The sequence below is a fragment of the Passer montanus genome, unplaced genomic scaffold, assembly GCF_014805655.1.
Source record: "Passer montanus isolate IOZ18808 unplaced genomic scaffold, ASM1480565v1 scaffold10, whole genome shotgun sequence".
Classification (NCBI taxonomy): domain Eukaryota; kingdom Metazoa; phylum Chordata; class Aves; order Passeriformes; family Passeridae; genus Passer; species Passer montanus.
The window spans coordinates 10,581,207-10,598,803 of record NW_024356505.1 but is presented as its reverse complement, the minus strand read 5'-3'; the positions used below and the strand labels follow the sequence as shown (position 1 = coordinate 10,598,803).

General features: G+C 37.5%; 1 protein-coding gene across 1 annotated transcript in view; it reads right to left on the bottom strand.

Annotated features, from left to right (window-relative positions):
- The window catches only part of JAZF1 (JAZF zinc finger 1), a 188,462-nt gene that overhangs the window by 21,092 nt on the left and 149,773 nt on the right, over positions 1 to 17,597 (bottom strand). The window contains exon 3 of the mRNA XM_039713337.1: positions 8,632 to 8,828. Within this exon, the coding sequence (XP_039569271.1) occupies positions 8,632 to 8,828 (197 nt within the window). The remainder of the gene's footprint in view (positions 1 to 8,631; positions 8,829 to 17,597) is intronic.

Here is a 17,597-nt window from a genome sequence, read left to right as displayed (position 1 = left end):
TTATGACTCTGGTTTTGCCTGGGAGATAAAAAAAAGACATCAGGGCCTCTCTTGTAACAGACACAGCCATCAAAGTGGGCCAGCTCCCATCCTTCCTCCTTTTAGGGTTCAGCCAAACTGCAGAGCAGGTAATGTTACAGCTAGAGGTCAAAAAACATGCAGGTTTGACCAGGTTAATGTCTTGGTCTTCAGGATCATTTCAAGCTGTTTGATTTGGAACTACAAGTTAGCCTAAGACATGACAATGTTGATGCACCTACAATATGGAATTATCTCTGCTCTGCAGATCCTCCAAACCTAAGTCGCAGTATGCTTTGGGAATGTCATTCTTTTCTGGTTTGGTTTAGTCACTGAGCAACCAGGTTAACACACAGTCTTGTCACTCTAACGAAGCCAGGCAGTGACCTGACAGCTGGTGACTGCTAGGAAAGAAAAAAAAAATCAGTTTCTGAGGCACTTAGCTGAGCACAGTGATGAACTTGAACATTTTTTTCACTTTGGATTACTGAAGAAAAAGCTAAATATGTACAGGTTTACAGCCTGGCTCTCTAAAATTGAAATGTGACATGTAGCTCTGAAGCAACATCTTTTAGCTGTGGGAACAAATCCCACCTGTTTTAAGAAAACCCCTATAAGAAATAATTGTACTTTTACTTACTAGTTTTCATTGTTTTAGAAACCTTCTATTATAGCTCTATTCCTTAAGGTAGAAACTGGAAACGACTACAGATTTCTCTTATTATTCATGCTTAGTCGTGACCTCAGCCAAAAGCTCATGCTAAAATCTAAGCACACACATATACTATAGTTAAGTCACACATTGATCAACTGTTTTGCACAATGTCATTGATTATTTTTTCTTTTTTTTTAACAAGAACACTCATAAGGCTCTGTTGGAATAGGTGCCTCACACTGCTAAATGCTGGGCAATTCTATGTACAATATTAGTTAGTGTGCAGGATTAATATATAGCCCCAAACCTGCAATTAGATGGAACTATTTTGGCTCCAATAAAGTTCTCTTGTGTCATCTACACAGAAATGTGAAAACCCAGCAACAGTGAAGCACCTCAGAAAGAAAGATTGTCAGGGACAACAATTCAGTTTCCACAAGATATTTTAACGTAGATGTTTTCATACCTTGCAGGTCTGAAATATCAAATGTATTCAAACATTCATTATGCTGGAGACATTAATTCTTCATTTTGTGAAGTATGCCTCACTTATTTGCCCATGATGTTTATCCAAGAGTGAGTCCATATATCTAATTTTTAATGAAAACATAGCATAAAAGTTCTTCAGTCTCTGAACAGGCAATTAAACAAGTAGAAAGTTCTGAACAAGTAATGAGATGGCTCCTCAGACATCTGAAAGTCTGTTTTTTCAAGCTGCAACAGAGCTTACTTGATTTGTGCTTTACTGTGCTGGACACCCCGTAAGTCAAGCACACAAAAACGTAACACTCTCAGCCCACTTCTCAACAATTTAATACAGCAGCCCTGGGATTTGATTTAATATTTCTACTTTTCATTATTTTTTTCAGTTACATCTGCATGATACTAGGCCACTTTAACATGAAGTGTAATAATTAAATTTAAGCATTTACAGTATGCTAACATAGGTGAAGAATTTTTGAAGTGAATGGCTAAAGCTGGGTTTTCGTGACTACATAAATTCTTGAGTTTACAACTCTGCAAGTGGTGAATATTCCATTCCAGTCTGACAAAGCACTTGTTATGTGCTCCAAGTCAGGCAGCATTTACTTCCTTAGTATTAGGTGCTAAACATTAATCATGTGCTTGAAGCCCACGTGACCTGAATTTGTAGCGTGATGTTCAAAATGCCATCAATGTGTACTTGTTCCCACTCATTTGTCCTCCCAAGTCTTAATTTCAAGCTCCCTTAAGATCTTGTAAAGGAATATTTTGCAGTCCACTTTACTTATAAAAATAAGCCCACCACAAAAGAGCAGTATCTCCCTGGCTGTAGCAATATTGAGTAAATCTTCATTGCCCAAAGAGAAAGCTGTTGCAGATTATCAACTGAGTAGCAGATTGAATGGTTCATAGTCTACTCTGATTCAGCCTAACATGGAGTTCAGAAATGCCACCTGCTGACAGCAGCCAAACTGATCCTGCTATAAATAGCAGCTCTGCAACAAATTCAGCTTAATTCAGCTATGTATTAATAGCATATCCATCAACTCAAAAAAGCTTTGAGCACCCAACTCCTCCTCCTGTAAGTCTTCAATTAATTTTAGGGGGGAACACCCCTGTTATTTTACATTTCTGCTGTTCCCTCTAAACTCACAAAGTAGTTCAGCTGAGCAGATCTCTTTTTCTTGCTGGATTCTGTTTAGTGTGCTGTTCCAGCACTCTGTGCAACAGCTGTCTGTGCCATATGATTACTTCATTGTTGAAAGCCTGACATATGGAAACTCTACTGAAATGTTAGCTGCTTTGATACCTATGAAGAGGAATGAGCTTTTACATTACAACAACGCATTTTTTCAACAACTTAAAGCAAAAAAAAAATTAAACACACATTTAGAATCTAAACCATATTAGTTTCCAGCATATGCCTGTTACTCTGTTTCAGTGCCCAATTCCAAAGGCTGGTTACTATTGTGGTTTTGGTTGCTATTACCAGCAAACAATGGGTGGTTTTCTTTCGGCTTTTGCATTCTTGGAAAAGAAAAGGGAACAGATTCAAGAGGAGGCCCGTGGGATTCCTTCATGAGTGATCTATGAAGGCAGATGCTATACAGCAGAATTACAGGAATGGTATCTCATATCATGGAGATAACAGTACATGAGATAACCAGGCTAATTGGGAGAAATCCCTAACTGCCACACAGTGTTTGGCTTCCCAAAATCAAAGCTCCCACAACAGACAGCTCCTTAGTGGACCAGAAGAAAGGTGGATCTTTACAATCAATTTCTGAGTCCCAACTGCCTTTGGTAGGTAGAGAAAGGAGCTCCTTTGTTGGAATATGCAGACTTCCCTCCCCTGTAAATTAGTCACCCATAGAGGGAACAGTGATGCTCTAAATTATTTCATCAGCAGCATGAACACTTGTTAACACAGAAGGAAGCTGTAATTTTTTGGTCACTGTTTTGCCAGTAGTAGCATTTGAACCCTGAACAAAATCCATCTGAATTAGAGAAGATAATAATAGTCTAGGTTGTTAGGATCTATTAATTTTATTAAGTAAAAATTTATATGTACCTTTTAGAAAATATTCAGGCTCAGAAGATATTTCCTAGTGATGTAAATGGGATATGATTCTCCTTAATTTAGTTACCTAAACCTGAATCAAACACAAATATGTTTAAAGTTATTGCAGACATTTAAGAATGCAATCACTCTAGGTATGAAAACTACTCTTGACTACACCAGGCTCTGAAAATAAGACACTGAGGGAAGACTGATTTTTTTTTCTTTTGATTGAAAATTAATTGAATTTCACTTTCTGTTACAGAATGACATATTATATTAGGTCGTGTTTCACCACTAGTATGATTTATTAGACAAAAATTGGCCCATTTAACATAGTGTGCTCTGATTGAAATAGTGTAGCTTTAAGACTACTGACAAAGCTACAAAGAAATCTTGATTCCAGTTTCAGTATATGCTCTATATGTCTACAAAACCGCTTGTTTATTATAAATCTGCCAAAACATTATTCAGATAGTATCCTCACATGGCAAATGTAGTAATTTCTACATCAAAAGTAATAATTTGATAGGCCCAGTAGTGTTTTTTTTAAGTCTCATAACATTACTTTGCTGAATTTTTAGGCATATTTGATTAAAATATCATTCTTTAGATGTTAGACTTCTTAAAGGCAAATCCTACAAAACACTTTTTTTACTCCAGATTAAACTGATTTATTACTTTTAAATTTTACCAGAAAGGAAAAAAACCCCAAAATTGTAAAGTTAGGTATTTTCTGTGGGTAGAAAACGGGGTCACATTACTAGATACTGAGACTGGACTGGTGGAAATTCAAGGAAGTCTGACACATTTATGAAAGGTAAAAACTTTCAAATGCAATCAATCAAAAATGACTGAACAAATATGACTCCCCAGAAAGGCATTTATCCCAATTAATAAGGCAAACCAATAGTTAGTCACCTACTCAAATGACAGCTGTAAATCAAAATGGGACTTGCCAATTCTCTCATGGGGTCAGCCTATGACCACCCATGAAAACTGCACTCTTTCATCTCCTTTCCAAGTGGAAGGGCTGAGAAATGGCCACAGCTGTTCCAGGCAACCACAGCATCCTCAACACTTCGTGCCAGGACTGGCTGCCATCCACTGCCCCAAATGATCAGGCAGTAAATAGGTCTATAAACCTATTAAAACTGCATAAATGTTATAACTTGCAATCTATATAAAATAAAAAATAAACAGGAAAGGATGTCTCAGAGCCAGCTTCTTCAGAGCAAAATGAAATGCTAAGTATGAGGTTCCCAAGTACTCCAGCTTTTTTTTTTTCTTTTTTTCTTTTTTTCTTTTTTTTGTGCAGAGGAAGGTGGGAGGGCGCAAGACTTAGGGCTGAACTATTAAAAAGCCAGTTGGTGGTATTAAACTCTTGCTTCAGAATTTATAGGAAGGCAAAAAATTCACTCCAGGTTGAAATTTACTATTCCAGGCCTGGAATAGTTTTTTTTTTTTTTTTAAAGTCACAAATATAGAGGAAAATAATAAACAAACACAAACAGTGGTTTCAGATTATTTCTGGCATTTCTTCAACGCATAAGTGGCTTTATTTTTTTTTTTTTTAATGAGATTTATCACTGCATTTATCATTTTTCTAACTAAAATTGGGAACAGGTTATTTTACTAATTGATTGCCAATAAGTTACTACCACTGGATCTCTTTTAAAGCTTTTCAGTAAACAGATATCATAGCTTTCAAAGGAATGTCAATGCTTTGACTTACACTCAAAAGCCAGGAAGTTAGGAGTGGAAATTTCATCTGTGAGCCACACAGATGTATGAAAACATTCAAAAAATTAACAACGTATGTTAAGGATGCAATGCCAGCCCCATTTTTATCCATAACTAGACTTCATTAGTTTTGTGGGTTTAAAATTGACATTTAAAAGTAAAAGCAACATAAGTTTTTGTGACTTAATTGACTGCTCCTTAAATAAAGAGATATTTCAGTATTTGCAGACTGCTAACATCTTTCCAAAATAAGCTGTGTGCTGGTGCTACTTTGCTCTATTTCCCTACCACCCTAAGGAGCCTTTATTCCTGATGGAAGCCATTTCTTTTGCTAAATCCTGCCTGTGAACTCTAACAAGACCATTTAAGCCCTACTAAACAAAGTCTCCTGGGAGACACTATTGTTAAAATAAAAGCTGGAGCAAATTTTTAAAGTGAACGTTCTGCAACCATTAGAGGATGCAGGTCTTAAGAAGAAGAGAAAACTTGTTATAGGAGAGGGAACAAAAAGCCAAATATAAGCAGAGAGCATACGCCTGGCACCTCAAGGGAGCAGAGGGGAGGTATAGAAAATTAACTACTGCATTTCTGCTTCTCACCAAAAGCACACATGGGCCATTTCAGGGGACTAACACACACAGAATCTGAAGACAAATATATGTCTACCTCATTACCTGAGAAGAGCCTTAAAGAGCACACTTCATTGGTGAGTATTTCTGTGTCTCTATGAATAATCTCCTTTACCAAGAAGCAGGAGGTGCTTTCACGTGTGTGTGCAACATTTGCAGCATCGACGTGTGTCAGTCTGGACGCTGCTCAGCTCTGTCTGAGAACGAGGCCCCACAGTCTTTTGGCACAGGTTTTTACTGTAAAACCTAACAACTGCAGCCAAAACACCTTGAGCTGCTTCTTATCGTGTTTCACAAGCTGAGTGGGTTTGGGTCTGGTCAACACATAGATGGGAGATCATTATATGAACTTGCACTCTGCTGAAAACTTACAGCAGTACTTAAAAGCGTCGGGAAGTGGCGAGACATCGCTGTGAGGACCTGCACCAACATGACTGGGATCCAGGCAGCTCCTGGCTTCACCCAAGCCAAGACCAACAGCCCTGGGAAAGCCAAGATGAGCAGCATACCAAAAGGGAGGACAGTACATGGAAAAGGGGGCTCAAAAGACCAGTGTGGTTTTCGCTTTCTATGTTGAACAAGAATGATGAGAAGTGATATGTGACAGGCACTCTATGCTGAGGAACACTTTCCATGGCACCTCACCAGCCTGTAGGGCATGATTCCTCTCTGGCATCTGAAGTGGCACCACCTTGGGCAGTGACAGTAATGCCAAGCACACTGCTGAGTCCTCACAATCTATCCGACAACTGAGACAGGAGACAATAAAAGGGAAACAGCCATTTGGAGAATTCCATGAATGAATTGGGTCAAAGCAATCCCATTTTATTTTTGACAAAGTATGGGTCTAAAGCAGGATGAGGACAAGGATTATTATATTTGGATTATAACAAACACAAGGTATAAGGCAACCTAAGGGAAAATAACCTCTTGGTTTTCTCAATTACCACAACATACACATTTACCTGCATTCAAAGATGAATTAACAAGAGTTTTCTTGGAGTACAAATCAAACAGGACTGCATGGAAGGAATACAGCAATACTCTTCATTCTCACTGGATGCAGTGGAGGGTATGCCTGTAGGGCTTGAAAGCTGTGTAGGCACTGTGAGGCTGAAATGTAGGACAATTTACATACTCTAAATTGTTTCCCTGAAACAAATCTTGCCTAACTACACTTGGTTACACCATCCTGGTAGTCAACTGCCATATACACTTCTACTTGAGGGAAAAAGATTTCATTGGCCAATGAAAGACATGTGAGCTGCACATCTGAAGTTAGTCTGCAACCCCTACTGGGCTGCCTCTCCAGGCACTGCACCCACAGAAACTCAGCCATGGCATGACTCTGACCACCTCACCTACCTAAGTTAGAAAAAATCCTATGCCAAGTAAACACTGGGGAAAAAACTGTGGTTATCAGAAAAAGCTCAATGCTTACTTTAGGTCCAGAAAAACTTTTAAGAGGAGAAAAATGGAATTTCTGGGCTGAGGCTGATGAAATGCAATGCAGTAAATAGTAAATTTTTAAAGAAGTCTTAAAGAAAGAATTTATGTTTTTTGCTCCTAGGATGTTACAAATCCTAGTTTTGGAAGAGGGGTCCAAAAGGGAACTTGGAACAGAGGGTGCAGAAAGTGGAAGTTGGTATTATTTATAATCTGGCAGGCAGGACTTGCAGAAATGCAGCCATAACAAGCTGATTCTCTTAACTGTAGGTAAAACAACATTCTGACTAACTTTAAAAGGTTGGAAAATACACAAACAATGACATTATTTTGGTAGACAGAGGCTGAGTTTTTTTCTTTAGTATTTGATGGAACATGTTTCAAACATTACATCACTAGCCAATACTGCTGACGGATGTGCAAAGTTACACTACCTGACCACATCAAGGAATAGCCTTCTCAGGAGGAGTTGTACAAAAAGTAAACAAAAGAAGGAAGAAACTCCTTGCCATCTGCTGTAGCATGTCAAGGAAATGAATCAGTTTGTTTCAAACGGGAGATAATTAAGAAAATCTAAAATTTTCTGAATTATATTAGGATTTTATCATTTAGCTTTTCTTGACGTGCTTACCTTTTTCACAACCAGGGACATACTGAACAACCACTTCATTTCACAACTTGCAGACAGAACATCTCAAGGACTGCTAAAATTTTTCCATTTAATCATTAATACTAAGACATGAAATAGCCTATATAAAATAGATGTGGCATAACAGTTTTTCAGGGCAGTGATGCTCAAGTGATTGTTGAGCATCAAGGTTCAAGTTTCCTGCTAAGGAGAATATATTGAACCTGTTTATTACAAATAGAATAGCCCTATTAAATGCATTTAACTTTTTAGAAGAAAATCCTGGTATCTAGTCTGAAGTGTACCAGAATTATCTGACAAGATCTCTACCTAAAGTAAATCAGACTGACTTAGGCCAAGAGATCTAGTTCAGGATAGTAAGCAATTTTCAGCTACTCTAATCAGTACAAAAAATTCCTGGGACTTTTATACCCTGGAAAACCACTGGAATATTAACTTTTGAAGGAAGGAGAGATGCCTTTTTTCCTTTATTTCTTTTCGTGGACATAGTCTCCTAATGAAAGTAATTTCTACATGATGACAGCAGCAGAACATTCCTCCCTGACCATTTACACTTATGAATTCCAGTTTCCCCTCACCAAAAAAAGGGGGAGGGGACTGGGGTAGGGGGAAGATCCTGACCACTTCTTTAACTGTACCACCAGCAGAGCTCTCCTACTGATACATAACGGGTATTTTGCACATTTGGCATTTCTAGTAAGGGTAGTTTCTTCACAAAATTTCAGCTGCAACATTTAAAGTTAGCGTCCTCTACTTTAGCAAAGAATTTAGAAACAAGTGCCCAAACACATTTTAGGGACTGCAGACCAAATGTAAAATAGCACAAAGCTTTTCTGTTTTATTTTTTGGGGCTCTTCTTACCAATGCCTCAGTATGTCTCCTGTTCTCCAAATGCCACAGAGCAGAACTGCTCCCTTTATTTGGGATGAATCAAAGAGTAGGTGCTTACCTGTAGGAGTACTACTGCGAAATGAAGAGGAGGGAGTGATTGGAGGGGTGACTGGAGGAGTAAGGCTTCCACTGCTGTGGCGAGGTGGAGTAGATACATTCCCACGGGACACTGTGCTTGACAAAGTCAAAGAGAGTTTTGGCTGAATCTTTTTCTTCAAGGACTCCTGCTCACGTCGAGCTGCATCAGTCATAAATCTAGAACAGGGACAATCATGAGAATGAGAGCTTTGAACCACTGTCCACCACCAAGCTTGAAGGTAAAGTATTTTTTGCCCTCAGTGACCCAATGGAGTTTCAAACTCAGTCATGGCAAGTTCCTCTGCAACACACAAATTTACAGAATACAGACATCTCCATCAACAACTTTATGTGTTCAACATCTGGGCCATTTCCTTCTGATTTCAATAAAACTTACATTAGATACCTGCATCATGTGCAAACACACATGATTTTCAAACTCCAACCAAAGCTCAGCATTATGAACAATAATATAATGATTATACTCAGTCCTTTACAGTAACTACATTCAATCATTCTGTGAAAAAAGTAGCTGAGAAAAATGGTAGCAGCAAATGATCTTCAATTTGAAGGTCAAAGGGATAGAATTAATTACTTTGTGTATTAAGATACATAATTTTTAATAGGAAAATCACATTCTCTTACTAAGGGTTTCAGACAACGTTGCCTGGCATAAAATATGTCTAATTAAATTGTAATTTCTCAAACCGGAGTTCCCAGCTCTTGAAAACCAAATGAGGTCTCTGTAGAGCTCTGTACAGGCTGCTGAAGGCCTTACACAACTCAAGGTTCATCTCTGTGGGGTGTTGAGAGGGAATCCCACCAGCATGATGCAAGGTGTGCACCACACACAGTGCTGGAATTCCAGCAGTGCAACTTTCTGCAGATATCCCATCTGGAATAAAAGGTGCTTTTTTCACTTTCATTCTCATTCCTTTCAAAAAGGCACAGTTGAACTGAAAAAGACCACTTTTATTCCAAGCATACACAAAGAGTTACACCAGAAGACCTGATGCTGCTTTATGCTGACATTCAAAGCATTGCTTTGTATTAACTCTCACTTGAAAAGACTGGGCTTCCCCCACAGCAGGATCTCTGTCAGACTTAATGACTTACCATTCAAGAGACATTTTAATCCTCTGTCTTTCCCCTCCACTACATATGGATATACATTAATATCCATAATCTTGAAGGATTCCTAAGACAGGCTAAAGTAAATCACCTTGTCAGTACAGCCCTCTGTCCTTGAGGCTGAAGTACAAACTAGACCTGCCAGTGAATAAAAACAATATGCACTAACACATCATACAGAATAAAAGGTTAAGTTACACCCAGGCATTTGTTTGACCATGGTCTCAAACTACTATGGCATAAAATTTTAGGTACCATTAGAGCATTAAAGATGCACCCTGTCTGTCCACACCATGAAGCCATTAATAAGTGGATCTTTGCCATGATAAGTGGCATCAACACACAAGTATTAATAAACAGGTATGTCATATGACAGCTTATCTTCTTTGAACTGAGACAACAATCCATCATGTCAAGCCCAGATGTGGCATTTTTATGAAGCTAATATTTAAAATGCAGATACTCATAGTAAGAATTGAGTGTTAAATTTCTCTTCTGCAACCAAGGGTGCAGATGATATTGACAAAATAGTCCTCAAATGGAAGTCTAAATTTCATTCAAGAAAATATAAGTAAAAGGATCTTAATAAAGTGGTCATTCAGTACACATTTGCTTTCATCTAACTAGGAAATGTCTAATTCACTATTTTTGCAATTGGTACTATGATGTATGCTTGCTTCTGGATGGGAAGCCTTATTCCTTAAGAAAATGTTATGGTAACATTATAAATCCTTGAAAACTTGGAAGATAACTTCAACTGTGAGATATTAAAAGCAGCAGCATGAAAGTTGCTCTTTAGTAAACTCAGCCACAAATAACAATGTTAAAATAATATTGAGTTATAACCACTCTGGTTGAAGTCCATAAAAATCAGGAAAATGTGAAGTTATAACTGAAACTTCTCCCTGTCCTCTTAACTCATTCCCATTTGGGCTAAGCATGTAAAGTATATTCCAAAATGTCATTTGTTGTCTACATGGTGAACCTGAGAGAAATGGAAGGCAGAGCCTGTTGAGAAGTTCAGTTTCCAATATCTCACATATGGAATTAACCCTTCCAGATCCAAACAGTCCCATACATGTTTGCTGAAGCACTGGCAGTGCTGTGGGTTTGAAAATGAAACTTGCCTAAATGGATTAAAAGGAACCATTTTTCAGTATTTTAACCGAAATGCAGTGTTATACATGTGTCTGACTATGGCAGTGCTCTTCAAAGCTTAAATGTAAGCATTATAATGATGGATATAGAATGACATTTCCAACTAAATCTTTAATTTACATGTTGGAAGTCCATTATGGTTGCAACATCACGTGTTAACGAATGAAACATGCTGGAATTAGGGCTGAACACTGGTATCTAAATTACATGCCTGCATACAATTTTCCCTGCCTAATTTAAATGCACGAGATGTCTGGGAAACAGGAAATGAACTGTAACTAAAAAAGGCTGCTGTAAGTCCACTTGGGTTAAATCCCATCTTTTTGATAGTCTGTCTCACCATCTTCAGACCCATCTCTTTGCGGAGCAAAGCTACCTCTGCTATTTTCAAATTATTATCTACATAACCCTCCCCCTCTAGTTCCACCACTGTGCGCATTTCAGTCACCTTTTCTGTTGCATGTGATTTTGTTTACACCTCATAATCCTCTCTCTCTCAAACCAATACATCATGTAGGCACAGTGAAACAAGGAGGATCATTCAGCTCCCAGCCGTTCATTGACTCTGTTTTGAAAGGCATGGGGTTTGTGTGCTTTCTTGCCAACAGTTCATAACATCAGGCAGGAGCAAACTCTTTCTAAAGAAATCTCTTCTACACCCATTTTTTCTTTCCTCACCCTTTCAACCTTCCTAATTATTCAAGTCACTGCTCCAAAAAAAGTAGGTGCAGTGATTTCTGAATCAAGTGCTTGCAGCGACTTTAATAAACAAAATATAGTTTTCCCCCTCTTCTCATTCCCTGGAATGGTTCAAGTATTTTTATTGAAACTTTCCCAAGAAATTCAGCCTGAAGGAGACACCCAGCATGGAAAATTTCAGCCCAAACAGATGAATGTTGGCAACATAAGCAACTGAAACAGTCTTATAATGGAAAGTGTTGCACAACATTTCATATAGGTGGCAATATAATACAAAAAGCCTTAGCTCTTGTTACCAACACAAAAAGCTGAGGCTATGCTCAAATTAAAAAAAAAAAGCGTTTTCCAAACAAACCTTTTCCAGTGTTTCTAAGACTTGTCAGCCCCAAAAGCTTTGGAGTCAAGAATGACCAGAACACAGTCTTGGAGATTTCCGTGTGCTGTTAGCGTGCACTGCCTCACGATCGTGTGTGACTCATGTGATGATGTCAGTCAGTTTATCATAAAACCTCTGCTACACACAATGCTATGGCAGTTTAAGAGCCCTGGACTCATACACCCAGACTGAGGGTAAGGGTTATGAAAATGAGCTGCAGGTAAACTGAAAAGGAAACAAAAGAACCCAGGTTACTCTTCAGAATGTATATTCCTAATAGTTCTCCTCAGAGCATGAAGTACCCTTTCCTCCTCTTCCTTGCTGCTAAATCTTGCTGATGCAGGAAGTCAGCTGCTTGGGCCAGCCCTATTTCCATGTCCTCAGACATTCACACTGACAGTGAGGAAGGTGCATCACAGCTACCTGCTGGATTTGAATATGAATTTGCTACATTCCTAGTCTCTCAAACATACACCAACAGAAGATGGGTCACAATCACAAATCTACTGTTCTCCAGTTACTGTGTGCACAGGGAAGAGAAGGGAGGGGGATTATTCTGAGTTTGCATAACAAGCAGGTTACACCACACAGAGACTGAAGCCCAGGATTGCTCCTATTACCTGACAATAACAAATATACCCTGTCCTCTGCCATAGCACTGCCAACTAGTACTAGCCCACAACAGGGAAAGAAAGCAGAACAGAATAGTTCTGATCTCTTCTCATTACCAGATAATTATAGAAAAACATTTATAGTAGCATTCAAGTCATATTTATGTTTGCCTAATTTGACTAACCTACCCTGGGAAAGCCTGTCACCTTTACCAGAATGTGAGAACATGTTGAGCTTCCATCACTTGTATTTCAGCAGACTGCTCCTTAGCCTGACACTTCCTCAACTTCAAGACTGACTGGGAAGAGGAGAAAAAAAAAATCCAGGGTGCTCTATTACAGATTTATGCTGCCCTGTGGTAGTATTATATTTAGATAAAAAGTGGTCAGATGTACTTGGCAGATGGGGCACACACTAGCTTGCTATCTACTAAATTAAATACATGCATGAAAGTCACACATTAATTCTCTCGCTATTCTTTACACCCATCAGACCAAGGTCCTTGCTGTATCTGTTTTCTCCCCTCAATCTTTTCCCACTTTTGCCTCAAAATGTTTATGCTATTCTTTGTCCGTGCTGTACCACGAGAATTAGGAAGCGGGGGTGGTAATTTTAGCTTTCAGTCCTCCTCATCCCATTAGCAGTGCTCAGAAAAAAAAAAAAAGGCTAGGATGGAAAGTACTTCTTGTTGTACAGTATTTTAAAACCTCAGGAGAACTCTACTTTGAAGAGTGATTAGGAGAATCCACTTCTCAAAGGATGACCCCATTTCTGTAGGACAGGACTCTGTGGACTCCTCAAGTCAGGAGCTGTCCCCCATACATTTTACTTTTTCTTTTCTTGTAAAGGCAGCAAAGTGGTTTGACTTAACCAATGCCAGAAAAAAGAGACTACTGCCAGCTGAACTTCTATTGGGTTAAGGAAAATCTAGTGAAATCTAAATGGTGGGAGTTCAACAGTACTTGTTCACAGACAAGTTCACAGATTTGGGCTGTCTTGTGTCCTGGAAAGATGAAAGGTTTTTCTCAGCTGAACCTGAACAACACTGAGCCAAAACAAAGAATCAATATCCCCAATAATGTCTTGCCACGCAATTTATGTGATCATGAGGAAAGAAATATATGAGCAAGTTTTAGACTATCCATTAACTCAAATACTTTGAAGAACACCCTTGGAGCACTTTCACATATCATTCTTCGTAGTGTGGGGAAACAGAAGTATTCCACAGCTCTTTATAGACCTTCTACTTCACAGAAGCTAGCAACAAATTTTTTTCTTTACTTAGCTTCAATTACAATTTTAGAAAAACCCTAAAAGAAACATCACTGTGAAAAACCCCCATTAACACCATGCATAATCCCCCACATGCCTTCATGCTATTTAGATTACAGACTATTTGCATAGTGCTAAAGTACATGATTCATACAAAATCCCCTTTGGATGGTCCTGCTTTTTTTTCTAATTTCACAAAAAACGTAACAAGTGGGGAAGAAACAGCCCAAAATAATAATCCCTTCCCAACTATTCTCTCAAACCTGTATTGGATTTCACAATATGCAGTAACCAGATCAAACAGATCATTAAAGGGCATTTCTAGTTTCTGGAAAGAACTCATCCAGCCCAGTATTTACGGCAGAATCACCTCACATCTGCGTAGGACTTCAGCGTGCTCCTTTACTGAGATCAGCTCTCGGTGTTCATTCTCAGTGCCAGTTGTATTCAGACCCATCTATTGAAAACTTTTCCTATGTCCTAAATATGGAATATTTATGACAAACTGATGAGTATCTTAGACAGATAGGACAGAATCAGATTTCTTTTCATTATTAGCCTGAGGGATAATTCATCGCTAGTAGAATTCTTTCCATTTCATTTTTCAACCAGTTCTCTGCAGATGTAAAACTGTTATGGCCACAAAATCAGCTATAGTTTTACATCTTAAGCCAATGTAGTAGAGATTATTAGGCTGCATATTTTTTAATTAAAAAAATTTAAATTGCATTTCTGCCTCTTCACTGAAAGACTCAAACACAACATTCAATCACACTCATTATTGTCAGTAGATTCAAGGCTGCAACCTTAGAAAATCTGCTAAATATGAGCAAGAGTTCAGCAGGTTTACTTTAGTTGTCTGCTCTTCACACATTCTTAAGATACAATAAGACACAATAAAATATTCATCAAGGAGGTATTTTGTGCTTCTAGCATGGACAATTGATTCAGAAGATGGAGTAATTTTATATCTAAATGTGTAAATGGAGATGATGGACAGTGATATGCCAAATAATCTATTACCATTCAAACAGAATAAAAATAAACCATCCCAAATCATATAATTGCCTAAAGCATCTGTTTTCTCACTGTTAATCAATAAAGGCAGTGTTAAAAGCAATGGAATGAAACTTAGTATCTCTCTTGATTTTGGGAATACACAAAAACATCAGTGTGAATTACATTTCATACTTTGGTTAACAAAAATACCAAACACTGAACATAAGCCCTAGCTTTCCATTTTATAATTATTTACTATATTATATGTCATATATTTAATGCTTATGATATTAAATATATGGATTTTAATATTTTATCTTTGGAAAGAAGCATTTTTTCTATAATTTTGGGTTGTTTTCTTTATTCTGTTTTCTTTTTCTTCTCTTTTATTCTGATTACACTTATTTTCCTATATCTTATTTTCAAGAAGCACCAAAATATTATTTAATTTAAAATTAAAACCAACCAAACATGAATCAGTGTTGTATGTTCAGTCCATTAGAAAAATATCTGTTTACTTAAAATTCAAGTGTAGGAATTTTTTTTTGGTTTTATTTTTTAGATTACATGGTACTTTTGCCTTTTCTTTCTTGAATTTAGGTAATACAGGAAATGAAAAATTGAGGGCTGCATTTTATTTTATATTCTTTTTACATTGTCAGAAAAAATGCACACTGGATAAATAACATTTGAGCAGTAACATAATCAGGGAAGTTGCAGTCTTATTTTAGACATTTCATTCTGTCTAATAAAAATAATACATATTTTTATTATTTTTAATAATAATTCATTACTTATGCCCTTGACTGATGATGGGGACTCAAGGAGAAGCCCACACTGTCTTTATAATGTTCTTAAAATAAAAAAAAAAATTACATTTCAATGTTTAAAAGGAAAAAAAATTAGAGCTCACCAAAATTCAAGAGAGCAACAGTAATTTCCAAAACATTAGAAACATACTGCTAGTTCTCTTCCTTTCCCCTCCCACACCCTCCCTAGTTTTTTCCACCCTATCTTGAAGTAAATGAGTGAGTTTCAGAAAGGAGCTACAACTTAGCTGCTACTTCAAAATTCTGTGGTTTCCATGGAGGGAGAGGCAATAGTTGAGCAAAAGAGATACTTGAAGGAGGTAATTAGCATGAAGGCAGCAACCACTTGATACAGTTTGGTGTGATATTTTCACCTCTTCTACAAATGCAGAGAGTTTAAAAAGTCATGATAACCCTCACATCTGATGGAAATGCACATTATGCTGTCTTCTGCCTCGACATCAACTTATTGCCTATTAAACTCATCCCAGAGTTTTGCCATTGGTAAAAAAGGAGCATTTGGATGGTGTAAAACACTTGCAGAGTTTCTTGCAGTTGGGGCAGATTTTGAAGATGCTGCAGGAAAGCCCTGCCTTTAGAGTAATGTAGCAGTTCTTATTTCAGAAATCTCCTCCCTGCACTCACTAAGTGGCTTATTGGGACATACATCAGCCTTGGCTTTGCTTGCAGCCACTAACGAACCAAGCAGCCCTCGCCTGCTGCTAACAACAGATACTTTATGCATTATTGCCTAATTAATCGTTGAATATAACGCCATGAATCCTCACATTTCAGTTCATACCCTTGTTAATATACAGGAATAATGTAATGTCACACAGCCATAAAATGTTACAGAGACCAAAATGAGAATCCTAGCAGATATAAATAATGTGGCATGAAAAGCATCTTCTTCATTTTAAGTATTTTTTAAACCACATAATTTTAAAAATGCACCCTGACAGTTTTAAAATTTGCATCATAGAAACAAAACCCCCGAATTATTTTTCTTAGTATGATTAAGACAATCTCAGAGGAAAGAATACTTATAGCATCTTTTCACCAATACTCTAACTTAACCTATCAGTTATTAAATTTAAATATTTAAAATACTGTTATTTCACATTTTATGACTTACCAGACTACTCTAAGCTTTCACATGAATGAAATGCACATTCTTGAAAGCATAGTAAAAATTTAAATTTTACTTTAGAGAAAGTGCAGGGGTAATACATTGTGTGTGCCTTCTTATTTGTAGAAATTATAACCTTTAATAAATTACTAATGTCTTTGGACAAAATGGAATTAAGCTGCCTGTAGAATAAAAACCAAAGGGTCTGTATGTCCTAAATCTGACTTGAATCCCAAAATAGTTCTTATGTGGGACTAAGTAGCATACAAGCCCTGCTCTGGCTCCCTGCACAGGCTCCAGTACTGTCAGATTGCCTAGTTCCAGTAGCATGTTTTATGTTCAGATGTGCTTAACATAAATTACTGCATTTTTTTCCATTACTGGTCCACCCTCTTTCCTTCTTGAAGAGCTTATTGTAAGTATTTATGTAAAAACAATTTCCTTCATTGAGCCCTACAGAGAAGTAGATCTGTGTACGCATGACACACGCTTTTACTGTTGGACTCGGTTTCATTTTATTGATGCCTCAAGGACTTTTAGCTTTAAGAAGCAGGGAGCTGAAATGTCAGATATTTTATTCTTATAATGTTCCATTTATGTCGAGCTATTCTTGTGTCATTCCATGCTAAGTTCTCCTGAGAATTGAAGTCAACACCCAAAGACAGATTCATCATGCAAGAATTTAAAAATAGATATTATCACAAAGCATTGCTTATTAACTCTAAGGATGTCTAATACCAAGCTGCATAAATAAAACAATC